This window comes from Odocoileus virginianus, chromosome 14, assembly GCF_023699985.2.
Source record: "Odocoileus virginianus isolate 20LAN1187 ecotype Illinois chromosome 14, Ovbor_1.2, whole genome shotgun sequence".
Lineage (NCBI taxonomy): Eukaryota > Metazoa > Chordata > Mammalia > Artiodactyla > Cervidae > Odocoileus > Odocoileus virginianus.
This window is the reverse complement of record NC_069687.1, coordinates 33381482-33402297: the sequence shown is the minus strand read 5'-3', so window position 1 is coordinate 33402297 and position 20816 is coordinate 33381482. Positions and strand designations below refer to the sequence as shown.

General features: G+C 42.0%; 1 protein-coding gene across 3 annotated transcripts in view; it reads right to left on the bottom strand.

The window, feature by feature from the left end:
* The window catches only part of EGFLAM (EGF like, fibronectin type III and laminin G domains), a 191806-nt gene that overhangs the window by 61589 nt on the left and 109401 nt on the right, over window positions 1-20816 (bottom strand). For all 3 annotated transcript variants that reach the window (XM_070476597.1, XM_070476598.1, XM_070476599.1), the window contains exon 8: window positions 468-583. In XM_070476597.1, the coding sequence (XP_070332698.1) occupies window positions 468-583 (116 nt within the window). The remainder of the gene's footprint in view (window positions 1-467; window positions 584-20816) is intronic.

The window sequence follows — 20816 nt, the reverse complement described above, 5'->3', positions numbered from 1 at the left end:
GAGACGGCAAATAGTACTGACTCCAGTTTATGGATAAAGAACTTCAGGCTCAAGAATTTTAAGTACCTTCCCTTGTATTACTCAGAAAATCAGTGCTAAAACTGATATTACATGACTTATCTTTATTACAACATCATTAAGGCACATTACTTTTTCAAGGAACTGTTCATTTCCTTATAAATACTGACTTTATAAAATTTCACTTGCTTGGAATCTAAATATGCTTTTGCCAAATGGTGAAGTCAGCAAGCAGGGGTGACTTTAGAACATTGGCATAGTTTGTATCTAGTTACTATTCATTTACGATCACCTGGAGACTAATAGTCAGAGGAAATAAATAAGCTTTAAAAGCAAATGAGCCAATTTAAGTAACTCTGAAGTAAGATGTTCGTGGTCCATTGACTAAACCGCTTTGTTCAGCAAGGAAACAAAAACACCCAAGTTTATAAAGCAAGACTTCTTATTACCTCCTCAAAGGAAATATCCAAATCTAAGTCATCTCCCAATGTGTCATCATCCTCGCCAGCCTCTGTGTCGGTTGCATAATGGGGTCCATAGCGCCCACTTCCTGATTCCTCGGGACCTTCGGAGAGAAAGCAGCACCCTGCAGTCAGCACGTGCCTTTGCCCCCTTTTCTACCCTAACATAGCCCATATATAGCCGTACTGAATGGATGGAGATACATCAGAAACACACAAGGAATTCAACACAGAAGAGGAAGCAATGCTGAGCCAAAAATATGAAAATCATTTAATCTCATAAGTAATCAAGGAAAAGCCCATAAAAAGCAGAAAGAGCTGCCATTTTACACCAACAAAACTGGCAAAGACAAAAGTCAGACAATAAAATATATTGCCAAGGGGATCTCCTTGGTGGCCCAGTGGTTAAGACTCTACACTCCCAATGCAGGTGGCACGGGTTCACTCCGTGTTTGGGGAACTAAGATCCTACATGCTGCACAGCAGGACCTGAAAAAAAAAAATGTATTGCTACCTTTAGACCATGAAATTTTTGCACTGTGTTTTATGTCCCTGGATATGTTCCAGTGTCTGCTAGTTGACAGTCTATGGGAACTTGAACAGAATTTGTATCTTACTGTTGTGTGAAAATTGTATAAATCTTAATTGTTGAATTGGTTCATAGTGCTTTTCAGATCTACTATATCATTCTACTTCTCTGTAATAGAAGAATCTTCTGTTACAGAGAAGTTATAATAGAATGTACATGTGTTCTATTAATTTTTGAGACTTCAATATTGAAACTCCAACTAAAAACCTTAATTTATCTACTTAAAAAAACTAATTGTAACATATAGTGGAACTATAAGTAACCTTGTTCCGTAATTTTCAAGTTTCTTGTAAATGTGCTATCATATGTTCATAATTAAAAATTAAAAGTATAAAATGTACTGCCAAGGATAGAATCAATGGAGACTCATACTCTGATGTTAGATGTGGAAACTGGTATATCCTGTTTGCAAAACACATAGGAATACTTAATGAAGTAGAAAATGTTCATACCCTTTGACCTGGCAATCTCACTCCCACTTACAAAATATGGAGAAAATCTTTCCCATGTGTACCAGGAGACAGGAGCATAACATGTTTGCAACATCGTAATTTATAATAGTAAAAAAGAACCTGCCAAATTTGCTATTTATAATAACAGTAACACCCCAAATATCTATCAACAGAGAATGGTATGGAGTGGAATACTATGTGACAGGGAAGATGAACGAACATTTAATTGAGGCATTAGTTGAGGCATTGGATAAACATTTAGTTGAGGCATTTAATGCATCAACATGGTTTAATCTCACATGATTTTATGCAGAAAAATGCAAGCTTTTGCATTTGGAAACTGGAACATATCAGTTTGATGCCACTTATATAAAAATCAGCAGCAAGAAAAATTATATATTATTTAAGGATACATACACACATGCAGACTTCCCTTGTGGCTCAGACAATAAAGAATCTACCTGCAATTCAGGAGACCCTTCTGATCCTCAGGTTGGGAGAAAGGAATAGCAACCCACTCCAGTATTGTTGCCTAGAGAATTCCATGGATAGAGGAGCCTGGCGGGCTATAGTCCACGGGACTGCAAAGAGTTGGACATGATTGAGCAACTAACACAAACATACATGTATGTTTTTGGTGAGGGTACAGGACCCACTCAGACACCAATATCTGCAGATGCTCAAGTTCTTTATATAAAATGCCAGAGCACAATTGGCCCTTGGTATCTGCAGGTTTTGCATCCATGGATTCAACCAACCACAGATCAATATGGAAGACCCCTTGTGTATGTGGTTTAAACTCTTAAGTAAGGTAGAGCAGGGGGCTTCCTTAGTGGCCCAGTGGTTAAGAAGCCACCTTGCAATACGGGGGATGTGAGTTCAATCCCTGGTCAGGGAACTAAGACCCAACATGCAGTGGAGCAACTAAGCCCATGTGCCACAACTATTGAGCCTGTGAGCCATAATGAAAAAGACCCCACATGAAGATCCTGGGTGCTGCAATTAAGACTTGATGCAGCCAAATAAATAAATTTTTTTAAAAAAAGAAAAGAAAAACAAGGCAATGATCAAAAATACCTGGGGAAGGTTAGAAGAGGACTATGAATGAACTTGACATACAGGATCTTTGAAAGTACTCTAAAATATTCTATTTCTTAAGGTAGGTGCTGGATACCCATGAGCATTTATACAGTATACAAAAGCATAAACTAATATATGTATAAATATACTTTTGATGTACGAGATATTTCATTAAAAGTTCTTTAAAATAAGAAAGAGACATTATACTACAGCAAACACATCCAGAAAAAAAAAGGGGGTCCCATGCGACATCTTGGTTCTCAACCATTTCCATCCATAGGACAGGAAGATCTTTCAAAACTGAAAGGTGGGCTGAGAAAAACTTGTAGGGGACAACACAGCGTATTGTTCCTTAGGGGATGGTCAGATTAACAGTTTTACTCAACTGTCATCCAGAAAAATCTACTGATCCGAAGTCCCAATTTAGGCTACACACAGGAAGCCCTGCGCCCAGATCTGAGAGTCTTTCAAAGTGCTGCTCCATAGCGCCCCCAAGTCCTCCTGGTGGTTTAGGGTAAGCACAGGTACCAGGGGCCATCCCTAATTCAGACACACCAGGCGCTGAACTTTATGGCTGCAACAACTCTGGCAACAGAAACTCACTTTTGTAGGTCACTGATGCTCATTAGTTATTGAATGACTAGTAAAAAGAAAGAAAAATGACATTAAAAACATAATTGAATTTAAAGACAAATCTGCTTTCAGAATAAACTAAGCCTTCCTTGTAAATAAATAACACCTTCCTTGTAAAAGCAAACTCACCCTCCTCTAAGAAAAATAGCAAGTAGATTGACCACGAAACTGAAGGAAACGACAGGAAGGGAGTGTGGGAAGCCTGCTCAGAGGGCACACTGCTGACCAGACATCTTCTCCTGTCTTATGAAGAGGAGCACGTGGTCTGCAGGTGATCCACAGATGGCAGGGAAGGTCCTCTTCTCAGGTATGAGGCATGTCTTGGTGGAGCTCTTCTCACCACCTCCACACCAGTTTCCTAGTTTTATTTAAAGCAGCCCACATGTCAGCTGAAAATTCAAGCCTGTTGGTGCCAGATTTATACCTAGATGCAAATTCTTTCAAGCCACCTGCATCCAGCCAGCACAGCTATGTGCCAGATGTCTACACACAAACATCCAAGAAGCCCCTGGGGACAGCTCCCCCTTCTCCGTCTCTCTGCATCTTTGTGTCTTTCTATTTCTCTCCCTGTCTCTTTCGTCTCACCCTCATCACTCTCGATTTTATCTTTGTCTCTTTTATATTTTCAGAATTATTGAATTTCATTAGAAAGAATTCAAACGGTAATAAAAGAATTAATATAGCACATGCATGGAGAAAGAAGGATTTTATCTTCAGTAGGTGGGTCTCTGTACCTCCAGGATGCTCACTCCTGCCCCCTGCACATTCTACTCATTGTTACATAATACTATTCTCATGTATGTCAAGAGTCTCTGCATTTCATCTTATAATGCTCTACCTGGAAAAACATTTTCAGACTCCCACTGTCTACAAAACAGATGTTCAGGCTCTTTGGTCAAGAATTCAAGAATCTCAATGATCACAAAATCAGATTGATTATATCCTTTGCAGCCAAAGATGGAGAAACTCTATACAGTCAGCCAAAACAAGACCAGGAGTTGACTGTAACTCAGATCATGAACTCTTTGTAGCAAAATTCAGCTTAGATTGAAGAAGGTAGGGAAAGGCCATTCAGGTATGACCTAAATCAAATCGCTTACAATCATACAGTGGAAATGGCAAATAGATGCAAGAGATTAGATCTGATAAACAGAGAGCCTGAGGAACTATGGACGGAGGTTTGTAACCTTGTACAGGACGTGATCAAAACCATCCCCAAGAAAAAGAAATGCAAAAAGGGAAAATGGCTGTTTGAAGACACCTTACAAATAGCTGAGAAAAGAAGAGAAGTGGAAGGCAAAGGAGAAAAAGAAAGATATTCCCATCTGAATGCAGAGTTCCAAAGAATAACAAGGAGAGATAAGAAAGCCTTCTGAAGTGAACAATCCTGGAGAAGGAAATGGCAACTCACTCCAGTATTCTTGCCTGGAAATCCCATGGACAGAGGAGCCTGGTGAGCTACCGCCCATGGAGTTGCAAAAGAGTCGGACATGACTTGGAGACTAAACAAAGTGAACAGTGCAAAGAAACTGAGGAAAACAGTAGAATAGGAAAGACTAGAGATCTCTTCAAGAAAATTAGAGATACCAAGGGAAGATTTCATGCAAAGATGGGCACAATAAAGGACAGAAATACTATGGACCTAATAGAAGCAGAAGATATTAAGAAGAGGTGGCAAGAATATACAGCAGAACTATACAAAAAAATATGTTAATGACCTGGATAAACACGATGGTGTGATCAATCACCTAGAGCCAGACATCCTGGAGTGTGAAGTCAAGTGGGCCTTAGGAAGCATCACTATGAACAAAGCTAGCAGAGGCAATGGAATCCCAGCTGAGCTATTTCAAATCCTAAAAGATGATTCTGTTAAAGTGCTGCACTCAAATGCCAGAAAATATGAAAAACTCAGCAGTGGCCATAAAACTGGGACAGGTTCATTTTCATTCCGAGCCCAAAGAAAGGCAATGCCGAAGAATGTTCAAACTACCACACAATTGCACACATTTCACATGCTAGCAAGGTCATACTCAAAATTTTCCAAGCTAGGCTTCAATAGTATGTGAACCAAGAACTTCCCAATGTTCAAGCTGGATTTAGAAAAGGCAGAAGAGCCAGAAATCAAATTGCCAACATCCACTGGATCATAGAAAAAGCAAGAGAATTCAGGAAAACATCTTCTGCTTCACTGACTAAGTTAAAGCCTTGGACTATGCGGAACACAACAAACTGGAAAATTCTTAAAGAGATGGGACTACCAGACCACCTTACCTGCATCCTGAGAAATCTGCATGCATGTAAAGAAGCAACAGTTAGAACTGGATATGGAAAAATGGACTGGTTTAAACTGGGAAAGAAGTACCTCAAGGCTGCATATTGTCACTCTGCTTATTTAACTTATATGCAGAGCACATCATTCGAAATGCCAGGCTGGATGAAGCACAAGCTGGAATCAAGATTTCCAGGAGAAATATCAATAACCTTAGATAAACAGAAGATACCACCCTTATGACAGAAAGTAAAGAGGAACTAAAGAGCCTCGATGAAGGTGAAAGAAAAGAGTGAAAAAGCTGTCTTAAAACTCAACATTCAAAAAACTAAGATCATGGCATCCCGTTTCATCATTTCATGGCAAATACATGGGGAAGCAATGGAAACAGTGACAGATTTTATTTTCTTGGGCTCCAAAATCACTGTAGATGGGACTGCAGCCATGAAATTAAACGACGCTTGCTTCTTGGAAGAAAAACTGTTCCAAACCCAGACAACATATTAAAAAGCAAAGAACTTTGCCGGCAAAAGTCTATATAGTCAAAGCTATGGTTTTTCCAGTAGTCATGTCTGGATGTGAGTGTTGGACCATAAAGAAGGTTGAACGCTGAACAACTGATGCTTTTGAGCTGTGGTGTTGGAGAAGACTCTTGAGAGTCCCTTGGACTGCAAGGAGATCCAACCAGTCCATCCTAAAGGAGATCAGTCCTGGGTGTTCATTGGAAGGACTGATGCTGAAGCTGAACCTCCAACACTTTGGCCACAGATGCAAAGAGCCAACTTATTTGAAAAGACCCTGATGTTGGGAAAGATTGAAGGGAGGAGGAGAATGGGCTGACAGAGGATGAGATGGTTGGAATGGCATCATCAGCTCAATGGACATGAGTGTGAGCAATCTCAGGGAGATAGTGAAGGACAGGGAAGCCTGGCATGCTGCAGTCCATGGGGTCACAAAGAGTTAGACATGACTGAGCGACTGAAAACAACAAAGATCACAACTCCTCTTTTTCCTCCCTTATCCCATCACCACTGTTTATGGAAACCCACTGCCTCTGTCATACAGACAGGTACTGTTGGGTGCTACACATCATACATCCCTAAACTTTAAAATAATCCTGCAGTGTAAGTATGGTAGATTTCACTTTGCAGATAAGTAAATTGAAGTCAGGGAAGTTAAGTGGTTTGACTAAGATCAAAAGACTTTGTCTTTTTCAAAAAAAAAAAAAAAAAGGTTTTCAGTTAGGTCTGGCCTAACTGAAAGCCAGGTTTGTCTGGTCACCGTTTTCCCATTGCTGGTAAGAGAAGAAACCACTATGGAGAGTCTGGGAATTAAAAAATTAACATTTATTGATTATTTTTACTGTGCCAGGAGCTGTGCATATATTCTTTCTATTATCCTTGCCAAATCCTGTGAAATTGGTATTATTACTAACATTTTACCATGTGGAGATGTCAACTGAGGAAGATTAAATAACTTGCTCAAAGGCACACAGACAGTAAACAACTTTATCCTTAGTCTCTTTTTGATTACATTATGCCACTTATGGGGCTTCCCTGATAGCTCAGTTGGTAAAGAATCTGCCTGCAACGCAGGAGACCCCGGTTTGATTCCTGGGTCGGGAAGATCCACTGGAGAAGGGATAGGCTACCCACTCCAGTGTTCCTGGGCTTCACTTGTGGCTCAGCTGATAAAGAATCTGCCTGCCATGTGGGAGACCTGGGTTCAATCCCTGGGTTGGGACGATCCCCTGGAGAAGAAAAAGGCTACCTACTCCAGTATTCTGGCCTGGAGAATTCCATGGACTATACAGTCCATGGGGTCGCAAAGAGTCGGACAGAACTGAGCAAATTTCACTCACATGCCACTTATGATCTGACTCCAAATTGTAATTTTGACATTTTCCTCCCCTCTTCCAAAGTCTCAATGGCCAAACTGGTCTACTAGTTGTTTCGTGAATACAATTTGTTTTCTTACCCTGAGACTTTGGTTAATGCTCTTCTCCACATCACCTAATTTCCCTTCTCCTGTATCATAATAAGTAGTTTACCTACCCTTCCAGTTGCACGCACTCTGTAGAGACAGAGCTGAATATGTATCATCCAAAGACCAAAATCAAGTAATATTTTAAAAAGAGAACATCAGACTATTCTGGGGGAAAAATGGTGACTCCAGAAAAGATGGAGCAGCCAAGTCCTAGAGAATAATACTTCCATCTTCTCCTTGGTGGAGCTGTTCACCCACAGATATGTCTCTAATCCTGGGCTCAGAATAAGCATCCATACTTAAATGAACTCAATGCATATTTAAAATGGTATTTACACTTTCTGGAATCCTGATGTTTCTCAACTCACATGTGAATGCCCTGAGGGCAGGAACTGTATTTTAGACTTCTTGATTCGCCTCCCTATCCTCCATTTAAATAACGCTTCACACATTCGCCAACAGCTAAGACCCCCACCAGGCATAGGAGACACTCATACCACAGCACGGCACTGCAGAGGCAGTCTGTCTCTGCCCTGTCCTAGCCCACCTGGCCAGGTCTGTTTAAGTGGCGGAATACTGGGGACAAGTCCCAGTGTGGTGAGACGCTGCCCCCAAATCCAAAGACATTCTCCCCAGACTGTCACCATTCCTGTCTCTTTCCCCAGCTCAGAACCAGATGTTTAGAGTTGGAAGACCATCGGGTCCAAAATTCTCATTTCATAAATGTGGAAACTCAGGCCACAGAAGAGATGTGACTTAATATAAGGTCATGCATCTCATGAGTGGAAAACTCGAGACCAGAAGCAGGCTGTACGACCCCTAATTTGACACACAGAATCCTCTAGCATACAAATGTCTCGACATCAAGTATATAAGGCATTTCAGCCAGATGGATATAGTGGAGCCAGGGATAGGGGTGAAGGTAACTGAGTCCTCATCCTGCCCCTTAACTCATCCTAGGAAGGAAACTCTACCTTGAAGGAAACTCTTAAAGGAAAGGACCATTGCCACAGCTGTGAAATGGTACCATGATGAGAACACAAATGACTCCAGATTCTCCTCTCATTTTGACAAGGAAAATAAGACATGTCTTGTTCAATGAACACATTTACTTAGTCTCTATAATCATTGCTTCTGTCTGACACTGTACGTAACATATCTCTTTGAAGCCAGAGGTTACTGTTCAGTTTGGGGAAACAAAGGGTGTGAGATAAGAGTGGGATGAGAATGTGGAATTACAAAGTCTTAGAGTCAAAGACATCTTAACTTGTGTAGAAAGACCTTGGAGACTGGCAAGCACAACAAGTCAGTTTCACAGAGGAGTAAGCTGAGGCTCAGAGAGACCATGTGACTTGCCCAGAGAGACAGCTCATCAGTGGCAGAGCGGATCTAGAATTCTGCACTCTTGATACTGCACTCCAGTACTTGTTGCGGCATCTCTTCTCGTCTCTCACAATCATCACCACTTCCCATTTTTAATAGGAAGGAAATGAGCAGAGAGAGGATGAGACAGTACAGCATGGAGACAGCTGGAATGAAGATCCCCACTCCAGTTTCCTAATGACCCCACCACCTCAGATCTCAAATGCACTGCTTCTCTGAAGATTTTGCCAATGCTGTTTCTAAGTGAGCACAGAACACGCAGTCCAAGCCAGTGATAAGCATTCTCCCCATAGCCTGGGGTTATTGTAATTAAAGTGCATAACTTATCTCTCTCCACTTGGCACTTTGTTAATTAGGAAAAGAGAACATTAAAAAAAAGAGCCATTTATTTAGAACGAGAATAGTCAAATCATTGACTGAATACAAAACAAGTTTAAGGGTTATTGCCATGAGGAAAATTGATAAACAAAAGACAAATTTCTATATTAAGGGATGACTTATGTTTTAAAAACCTATGTGCTTGTTTTTATAGAGTTTATACAGGTTTTCTCGGATGTATCAACATGATATAGTTGGAAATACCCTAGTCATGGAAACCAATAATTAGGAGAGAGACTGACATAAGTGATTGTGTGACCTTGAATGAGTCATTTAATCTCCTTGGGTCTCATGTTTTCTAATAAAATAAGGAATTGGATTGGATTTGATGACCTGCCGGCACTAACATTCTGTGACCCTAAAGTTTACACTTCTGATTTAGACATATTACAGGCATATGTTACTCCAAGAGACGTTTGAAAAAGAAACAACTAGGGAATTTCACTTACGTGGATAAAAAGGAAAAAAGGAGTTAGCTCAGCACAGAAGTTACACACCTTGGGGATTGTAACTCTGTTCAATATTATAAGCCTCCTAGATGATGTGAGCTATCATTCATCAGAGTTCATCTTCATTCATAAGAACCAGGTTGTATTTGGGACCCTTTTCTTAATCACTCTTATGAAGGATGAGAAAGGAACACTCATTCTCCACTTCTGAAGCTGTAATCATGAGAATAGTTTCCTGAAATACTGTTGGATGCTTGGCCAACCTTTCACCTCCCTACAGAGGCAGAGACAGATGCTGAGTAGAAGTATTTGGTCCATATTTCCAAACTGAGTGAAGCTAACCTATCAAAGGACCTGAGAGGCGAGGAGGAATTGCGGGCAAATGGGTCCCCCCCTCACCTTCCCTCTCCGCCTCGACAAGCAGAAAGCAGTGACGTGGGTAGATATTAAAAGTGACCTCTCTGCAAGTCCAAACTTTCCCTCAGGTGGGTTCCATAGGCTGGACTGGGCAAAAGGGAGCTTGTGCCTTAAGAGTAAACACTGTTCTCTGATCCCGCCTTTACCATAATTATGGAAGGTATTCCATTCTGTATCTTCTGAGTTTATTATTTCTCAACTGGTTCAGAAAATGGACAAAGAGAGGAAGTGTGAATCGTTGAGCATCCTCAAAACCCCAACATCAGCCTTGGTGACACGGGGACTCAGAGGGTCTGCAAGAATGCTGAATGGTTTTCTTCACTCCTCCCTGTCCCACAAACAATCCTTCTGGTTCTTATCTTTCCACCTGAATGAAAGTAATCCCTGGGTACAATTCTCTGGTGGTAGGGGTGGGATGGTTGGGAGACAGTGGCTCTAAAGAACCAGCCATAGGCATATTTGTTCTTTTTCATTCATCATGCTTCATGAAACTCTTATTTGACTACAGCCCAAGAATGGCATGCCAGGCATCAGATGACCTCGAGAGCCCTCACCTCAAAGCTTCCCCGACTCCTTTATCTTTATGCCGGCACACACAGAGGAGGCACCAATTGCATAGCCCCTGTGGAGAGTTGTCTTTTGAAGAACACAAACCAGTCAACCAAGCACAACCCACTGTATCCTTCTCCCCTGGAGTCTCCTTTTCTAAAGATAATGGGGCTGTGGAAAGCTAAGCAGATGGCCAGAAACCAAGGTGTTAGGGACCTGCTTCTCTACTACCTGCTGATGGCAGAGATACACAGGCAAAGCATGATGCGAGAGGTGGCTGTGAACACAGCAGTATAACCTCAGGCCACGTTTTCATCATGGTGTGCTGAAAATTTCAAGTGTGGAACCTTTGTAACTTCAGAGAATAATGAATAGTAATTTACTGACAACATTCTGCGGGGCTCTGCAGGACCTGAGGTGGAGTGGGCAGTGTACAATTTAGATAGGCAAGTAAAAGTTTTCTAAACAGCTGCAATAGTGTCTGGCAAGGTTACATATACAGCAGAATCATATCATTTAGATAAGAGAGTGAGTGAATGACTGAATGTTTTCTGTAAAAGCCAAATCTTCTTGCAGGGTGCTCTGCACATGATAAATGGAAAATAAAATGTTTGTTGAAAGACCAGCTTTAATCTGGTATGTGGCAATGTTCTAAGTGTCTAATCATTCATTTTCACTGGGAGTTTAGCAGTAATTCTCAACTGACTATTAATAACAGAAGACCATTGTCCATAGCATTAGGAGGATAACAGGGCTTAAAAAGTGAGAGTTCTTCTCTTTCTGCAAGATATGTATCAAATGTTTTCGCTTCGTTGGTGGTTCAAAGAGCAAAGAATCTGCCTCCTATGGGGGAGACTGGGGTTTGGTCCCTAGGTCGGGAAGATCCTTTGGAGAAGGAAGCGGCAACCCACTCCAGTATTCTTGCCTGGGAAATCCTAAGGACAGGGGAGCCTGGTGGGCTATACAGTTTGTGGGGTCACAAAGAATCAGATATGACTGAGTGGCTACCAATTTCACTTTCATCAAGTGTTTGAGTTATCTGATTTTGTTATTCTATAATACTACTGGCAATTTGTCCCAAGAAAACAGTCAGATGTATAAAAACATTCATTATCATTAAAACATTATTTTAACAAGTTTAATGGCATGTTCTACGTTCATGGGGTGAATTTATACTTGGAAATATGGAGTCCTTGGTGCTCTTCACATGAGTGGTGGGACTGGAAGCAGACTGAAGTGAGCTGAGTTAATGGGAGGCTGGGAAAAATTAGTAACAGTAAATGTAGATGCTTCAATAACTCTAGCCTGAAGGAAAGCAGAGAAATGAGACAGTAGGTGAAGGGTCTGTGTAGTTCAGGAAGTCTTTTCTGTGAGTATGGAATATATGTTGCATGCTGATGGGAATGATCTAGAAAAGCTGAGAGTGAAAAATGGATTGTGTGGGAGAGACTGGGGTGGGGAGATGGGGTGGGGTGCAGGTAGCAGTCTCAAATCTGGCTTAGCATCAGACAGGGCTTGGTTCAGATCTTGCACTTAGAATCAGGAGGCAGAAGAGAAAGACTGAGATGAGTCAAGCAAAAAAGTTTTTTTCTCATTATAAAACCACAATTCAAACCACTGTTATAGTCAGTTCAGTTCAGTCGCTCAGTCGTGTCTGACTCTGCGACCCCATAAATCGCAGCACGCCAGGCCTCCCTGTCCATCACCAACTCCCAGAGTTCACCCAAACTCATGTCCATTGAGTCGGTGATGCCATCCAACCATCTCATCCTCTGTCATCCCCTTCTCCTCCTGCCCTCAATCTTTCCGAGCATCAGGGTCTTTTCAAACCAGTCAGCTCTTCGCATCAGGTGGCCAAAGTATTGGAGTTTCAGCTTCAGCATCAGTCCTTCCAGTGAACACCCAGGACTGATCTCCTTTAGGATGGACTGGTTGGATCTCCTTGCAGTCCAAGGGACTCTCAAGAGTCTTCTCCAACACCACAGTTCAAAAGCATCAATTCTTACGTGCTCAGCTTTCTTTATAGTCCAACTCTCATATCCATACATGACCACTGGAAAAACCATAGCCTTGACTAGATGGACCTTTGTTGACAAAGTAATGTCTCTGCTTTTTAATATGCTGTCTAGGTTGGTCATAACTTTTCTTCCAAGGAGTAAGCGTCTTTTAATTTCATGGCTGCAATCACCATTTGCAGTGATTTTGGAGTCCAAAAAATAAAGTCTGACACTGTTTCCACTGTTTCCCCATCTATTTGCCATGAAGTGGTGGGACCATATGCCATGATCTTAGTTTTCTGAATGTTGAGTTTTAAGCTAACTTTTTCACTCTCCTTTTTCACTTTCATCAAGAGGCTCTTTGGTTCTTCTTCACTTTCTGCCATCAGGGTGGTGTCATCTGCATATCTGAGGTTATTGATATTTCTCCCAGCAATCCTGAGTCCAGCTTGTGCTTCATCCAGCCCAGTGTTTCTCATGATGTACTCTGCATATAAGTTAAATAAGCAGGGTGACAATATATAGCCTTAATGTACTCCTTTTCCTATTATAGTCAGTATTCATTACAATTGCTCAATATTCCTTAAATAATGATTCCTTTGGTAATTTCTTCCTGCAATTGTATCCAGAAAAAAAACATTATTTTCACTGGAATATTGGTTTGCATCCTTTGGTCACACATGGAGAGTTCTCTCAGAACCTGGTTTCTTTCTCATCTTTGCTAACAGGAGACTCAGAGTTTAGTGACATCCAGGACTTAACTATCTCATCTCACAACAATTGTGTCACCTATTTGGTTTCTGATCATAGTATTTCTTTTTAATTAATATGTGTGAGTGTGTGTGTATAAATTTTCTCAAACAACCTTTGTACATAGGTGAAATAGAAATGATTTAAAAATACGTTTGCTGTCCATTTCACACCTGTGACTCGTCTGTTTTGCGAATAGAAGCTGGTACCTCTTCTTCACTTGTCTCACTCACTTCTTGCCTCCCCACTCGTGCCCTCCCCTCTGACAATCACCTATATGTTCTTTGTGTCTACACAAAACTCTGTTTCTGCTTTTTGATGTTTGTTCATTTGTTTTTGCTTTTTACAGTCCACATATAAATGACATCATACAGTATCCGTCTTCCCGTCTTACCTATTTCACTTCACATAATAACCTCTAAGGCATGTAACATCTTTCCACAGGGGCATATCATAACTGGTGTTCATTTTGAAATGTACAGAAATCACTCTGTTGGGTATCGTATCAGGAACACACACAGTGTCGTGAGTCAATTCTACTTCCAAAGCAAAGAAAAACAAACTCACAGAAAAAGGCATCAGATTTGTGGTTACCAGAGATGGGGACTGCAGGAGCGAAAACTAGATGAAGGTAATCAAGGGGTACAAACTTCCAGTTAAAGCATAAATAAGGACCAGGGATATAATGTAAGCATCATAAATATAATTAACACTCTATATATCATATATGAAAGCTGTTCAGAGGGTAAATCATGAGTTCTCATCACAAGAAAAAATTGTCCTATATCTTTAAATTTTGTACCTATATGAGAGGACAGATGTTCACTAAACTTACTGTGGTAATCTTTTCATGAAGTATTTGTGGTAAATCATTCTGCTCTATACCTTCAGCTTTTACAGTGTGTTATGTCAATTATATCTCAATGAAACTGGAAGGAAAAGCACACGAAAAATACATTCAACCATCTTGAGCAAACTCACATCCTCAAAGCTTGCATGGCCCCAGAAGACAGCCACACTGTGGAAGAGACGGTTGGTGATAACTGAGCTAGGGAGGGCCCTTTAGTGTCCCATCACGATGGAAACAACTCCTGCTTGTAAATATTGTCATAAGAGCCAGTCTTAAATCAGGGAAGGGAGGCTGGTTTTGGCCTTCAATCCAACCCCCCAATCCTACCCAACAATTCATTGAAAACTCCATAGAGTGTGGCAGGCGCAAGCCAGCCTCTCTCTGAGACATGAGATTAGCTGTGCCCAAGAAACCTTTTCAAAACGAATGGAAACAAGAGTCACCTGGTCTGGTTTTCAAATAGATATTGTGGCATAGACACAGCGAATACAGGAGGAACCAGGGCTGCCACTGAGGGTCTCCAAGCATTGAAGCCTCACAAACCTCTCTCCACCAGCGAGAAGATCATGACATGCCAACGCCAAGAATCCACTGTCTAAATGGAATTATCCAGTGGGCTCACCATGAGTCGCTTTCTAAGGGAAGAATTTCTGCAGGGATTTGAAACCTACACCCTGAGAAAATACCAACTAGAATCTGCTGAGCAAGGGAATAAGAGAAAGGGACAGAGCAGGCTTCCCTCATAGCTCAGTTGGAAAATCATCTGCCTGCAATGCAGGAGACCCGGGTTTGATTCCCGGGTCAGGAAGATCCCCTGGAGAAGGGAATGGCAACCCACTCCAGTATTCTTGCCTGGAGAATCCCATGGACAGGGGAGCCTGGCAGGCTACAGTCCATGGAATCGCAAGAGTCAGACATGACTTAGCAACTGAATCACCACCACCACAGAGCGGGCAGCCTCCTGGGGACAGTGAGCGGAGCTAGGACCCACTGGCCAGGGTGGAGGCCTCATGCTATGAGGCCAAGGGGACAACAAGGTAGAGAGGCTGGTGGGGCTAGACCATGGAAGATGTTGGATGTTGGGCTAAGGGGTGTGGCCTTGATCCTGTAAACAGTGAGGATCAGGAGAGTAACAGCCAATGGAGATGCTTTTACATTAGCCCCAGGTGGTTAAAGGATAAAGAATCCACTTGCAATGCAGAAGATGCCAGAGACTCGGGTTAGGTCCTTGGGTCGGGAAGATCCCCTGGAAGAGGAAATGGGAACCCACTCCAGTACTCTTGCCTGGAGAATCCCATGGGCGGAGGAGTCTGGAGGGCTACGGTCCAGGAGGTGGCAATGGGTCAGACACGACTGAGCACGCATGCAGTCGCAGAGTGCAGGGGATTCCTGCTTTCTCACTCTGCGCCCTCTATCTCTTGGGCTCCTGCGCACCCCTGAAGATCTCCCTCATCACTCAACCCAGAAATCCTTTTGCCTGGATTCTGCTGTTTCCCATCCTCTTTGAAGAAATCCCACTCAACTCTTCCCAGCCGTGCCCAACAACAAATCACCATGGCATCTTTGCCAGCCCACCTCCCAGCTCCCAGATCCACAAAATGAACCATTCCCCTCCCCGTGTGGCAGAGGTCCCTCTGAAAGTTGCCCGCCATGTGTCTGTTCCCTGGACTGGATCCTGAACCTTGGAAGAGAAGGCTTGGTTCAACTCTCTTTGACAAGGATGTGGCAAAAATATTTGTGGAATTAAGGGCTGATCCTTTTTGGTGACTTTGATACAGAATCCACCCTCACTCTGTGCCTTAAAGGGCTGATATGTTGTTTATATGAACCTGTATTCAATTTCCTTATATATCTGATTCAGTATTATTCAAGCTGCACATTTTAAACCCATTAGCAGAGAGTAAAAATAACTCACTGGGACCTGACCACAGTTTTCAAAAATGGAACCAAATGAAACACACAAAGCTCTGAATTTAGCATCCATGAGTACTGCTCTGTGAGGTGTTTGCACGCACACACACGTATTTTGAGATATATTTGTGCGCTCTGGGCTGCTGTGAGAATTGTATATTCTTACTGTGGGCTGCCATCCAAAAAAGTTTGAGAAAAATTCTTCACTCAAGTTGATTTTCTGAACGTCAGTTAATTTTCTAAATCAGCCATTTTATTTTGAGCAAGGCTTAGATTTTCTCATTTTATTTTTGACTTGTAATAGGATTTCTCAGCCTCAGCACCACTGATAATTTGGGCTGAATCACTTTTTGGTGTGTATGTGTGTGTGTGTGTGTGTGTGTGTTTTGTGGGTGGGTTTCTGTGCATTGTAGAGTGTTTAGCAGCATCCCCAGCCTCTCTCTCCAAGGTGACAGGAGCACCTTTCCCCAGCTGAGACAGTCAAAAATGTCTCCAGAGTCTGCCTAGTGTCCCGTAAGGGACACAGTCTCCCTCAGTGAAAACCATAGTCTATGGTGCCCAAAATAAAGCTGAGCGTTCAGGTAGCTTTAAGAAATGTATGAGAAAAGATCTAAAACAAAGATCTTGCAGGAGCCTATTGCAACAGAAGATCTGGAAACACTCACTGGTCCCCAAAGATTCTTAATCTCCATCAGGTTTACAATCAGGTCCCTCTAGACCACTGTCTGACTGCACAGACGCTATCAGCCTAAGCACAGGGTTTTCATGAGGCGGGTGTGCGCAGGACTCAGTACATGTTCATAATCAGAAGGTGCTCCTGGAAGCACCAAGAGAAGGAATCCTAGAACTCCCAGCTGAAAGACATAAAGTCTTGCAACGGAGGAAGTGTCTCAGGAAATTCATGTGGAAGGTCCCCACTTGGGATCATGGAAACAAAAGTCTCTCAGCTCTAAAAAGGAGCCACGAATCCCCAGGAGATGGTTGAGAAATGAAGCGTCAGATGGTAAGAAGTGGCACTGCTCTTACCTGGAAAGGCCTGATCATGCATGCAAGAGGGGTCTCTGCATAGAGGGGAGGGACGGAAATGCCAGGAGCGCTGGACAGAAGGTGCCGTGAATCTAACTTTCCTGGCAACTAACAGTGATCTAGAACTAGTTATACGATCTGGTGATAGTTCCTTATCAGAAAATCGTGGAACTTGGCTGGGTCCTTAAACAACCTGTGGGTCCCCCAAATTCCATGATTTGGGTTTGATTCTCTTTCCTTTTCATATATATTCTCCTTCAAGCAATATACTGTCTCTCTATTCATCTCCCTTCCTCCCTGCTGATTTCCACACACTGTAGCCATAGTGATCGCATTTAAAATGTGAATCAGACCAACATTTTGTTGCTCAAAACACTTTGAGATCTTTGCATCTAACTTAGAATAAAACCCTAAGTCCTCACCAGAACAAGATTACACATGGTCTGACCTCTAACCTCTGACCTCTATCAGAGTCATAGCCTCTGATTACCTTTCTGACCTCACTTCCCTATCATTCATCTCACTTACTATTTTTCTTACTGCTTGTAGAACATCCCAAGCCTGCTCTCACCCCAGGCCCTTTGCACCTGCTGCTCCTTCCACAAGGAAGGACTCTGCTCAAATCTCTCTTGAAGAGACACCTTCCTTGGTCGCCTATCTCAAACAGTAGCTCCTGCACCCTCCATGCCCTCTTAAGCCCTCTCTTTTCCTCTTAATACATAACATTAAAGATATATTATTCACGTAGTGGTGGTGATTTAGTCGCTAAATCATGTCTGACTCTTGCGACCCCATGGACTGTAGCCTGCCAGTCTCCTTTGTCCATGGGATTCTCCAGGCAAGAATACTGGAGTGGGTTGCCACTTACTTCTCCAGTGGATCTCCCCAACTCAGGGATCGAACCCAGGTCTCCTGCATTGCAGGCAGATTCTTTAACAAGTGAGCTACAAGGGAAGCCCGATATTCATGTGGGCTAATACAATAATTATTTACTTCATTCTCTACTTCCTTACAGGGACTTATTCTCACACATGTAAGATCCACGAGGGCAGTATCTTACTTACTGCTAAGACCTAATACACATTTTTTAAAAATGAATTGCCAAATGAATGTTTAAGCAAGAGGCATAATTACGGTAGAGTCAGAAACGAAATTCTTTACTTTCTTGAACATCACCAAAACAGTCTCCAGATTAATGCAGGGAATGACCAATGGTGATGTCTGATGCGAAAACAATCAAGAAAAATCCAACTTAATTTCCAGTTGTTTGTAGTTTTTCTTATCTTGCACTCTTCCATTTTTCATTCTTCTAATTCTCTCTGAATTTCACAGCCCTTTATTTCACTTTATTTTAGAGATAAATTTATTGAATCAGTTTGTTTTATCATTAGGGCTTGGCATTGATTATAAGTAAGATATTATCAAAGTCTCAGATTACAGAAGAGACTTCACTTTCTGCTTGCAGACTTTTCTTTCCATTACAGTTAAAAGCTAAAATTAGCTGCCTTCTCTCATTTCAGTGGAACCAGTTAACCATGGAAGAAGTCAATCATCTGAAGCAATTTATGGAACCTCTCTGCTTTGTCCTCATCTCAGTCACTTCAAGAGACTTCAAACTGATGAGGCTGGAGGGCTCTCAGTCTCTGAAAGTCTGTGAACTATCGCCATCTGCTGGGTAACTTGTGAACTACTGCCACCTGGGGATCGGTCTTCACTCATCCTCCTGAGAAGCAATTGTTGGTCATTCCCTAATGTTTGTGATCCTCAGAATCTATGGGCTTTTGGAATTCCTCCATAACCACGGGATCACAATTAATGTTGGGAAAAACATTTCACTGGGCCATAGTGGACATACACTTACATTTGAAAATATGGTAGATAGTATGGTTAGATTTATGGTTTGATTTAGTTGGCAACACTAAAGACCCTCCATGCAAGTGGAAAGGAGGAGCTGGAATCACCAAAACCTCTCGTGTGAGACCTGAACTTCAAAAGTAGTTACATCCTCATAGCAGGTGACTTTTCTTAAGATTTTTGTCCCAAAATTGTGTATGAACACCATGCTTTAGTATGGACGGTGGTGGTTTAGTCACTAAGTCATATCCAACTCTTGCAACCCCATGGACTATAACCCCCCAGGCTCCTCTGTCCATGGGGTTCTCCAGGCAAGAATACTGGAGTGGGTTGCCATCTCTTTCTCCAGGGGATCTTCCCAACCCAGGAATCGAACCCCGGTCTCCTGTATTGCTGGCAGTTTCTTTACCAACTGAACTACAAGGGAAGCCCCATGAATACTATGTATCAAAACATCTAATTAATAATGGTTAGAATATCAGGAAGAAAGTTGGACTTCAAATGCCATCCATATTATGAACTGACTGCACATATTGGTCTATCCATTGATAAACATAAGGAGAGATGATTAACAGTCCTGACCTACCCTCCTTTAAAGAGATATCCAAGGGGTGACACAGACTTGGACAAGCCAAAAGATAAGTAAGAGAACCATCAAGGGGCTTAGTCTTATATATTATAGTGAAGCAATGTAAAAGTCCATCAATAAGGAATTAGTTAAATAAGTGGTAGAGTTTTACAATAATATATACTGTGGTCACTAAAATTAATGATGTAGATCTATACTTATTTATATTTAAAGATGTATACAGTATCTGGAGCTTCCCTGATGCTTTTGAACAGTGGTGTTGGAGAAGACTCTTGAGAGTCCCTTGGACTGCAAGGAGATCCAACCAGTCCATCCTAAAGGAGATCAGTCCTGTGTGTTCATTGGAAGGAACTGAAACTGAAACTGAAGCTGAAGCTGAAGCTGAAACTCCAATACTTTGGCCACCTGATGCAAAGAACTGACTGGTTCGAAAAGACCCTGATGCTCGGAAAGATTGAGGGCAGGAGAAGAAGGGGACGACAGAGGATGAGATGGTTGGATGGCATCACCGACTCAATGGACACGAGTTTGGGTGAACTCAGGGAGTTGGTGTTGGACAGGGAGGCCTGGCGTGCTGCGATTCATGGGGTCGCAAAGAGTCGGACACGACTGAGCGACTGAACTGACTGACTGAGTGGCGGCTCAGATGGTAAAGAATCTGCCTGCAGTGCAGAAGACCCTGGTTCGATCCTGGGTCAGGAAGATTCCCTGGAGAAGAGAATGGCAATCCACTACAGTATTTCTGCCTGGAGAATTCCGTAGACAGAGGAGCCTGGTAGGTACAGCCCATGGGGTAGCAAAGAGTCAGACACAACTGAGCGACTAACACTTTCACAGTATGTTGTTGCACTTTTCTGTGTAACAGAATAATTTTCTGTTACACAGTATATGCACTGTGATCTCATGTTGGGTTTTTTAAAATTTTGGATGATTATGGACCAAAATGTTAATAATGGCTATGTCTGGATGCTAAGATTAGAGAACATTTTCATCTTGATTTTTCACTTTTTCATATATTGCTCATATTTTTTCCTAATCATAAGTATGGATTACTTTTATTATTTAGAGACAATAAAAAAGCTACCTCGCTTTGGAATTACTGCAATGGTCTCTCCTTAATGATCCCACTGCTCTTATCCTTGCCCGTCTACAGTCCTTCTTTCTCGTACATGAGA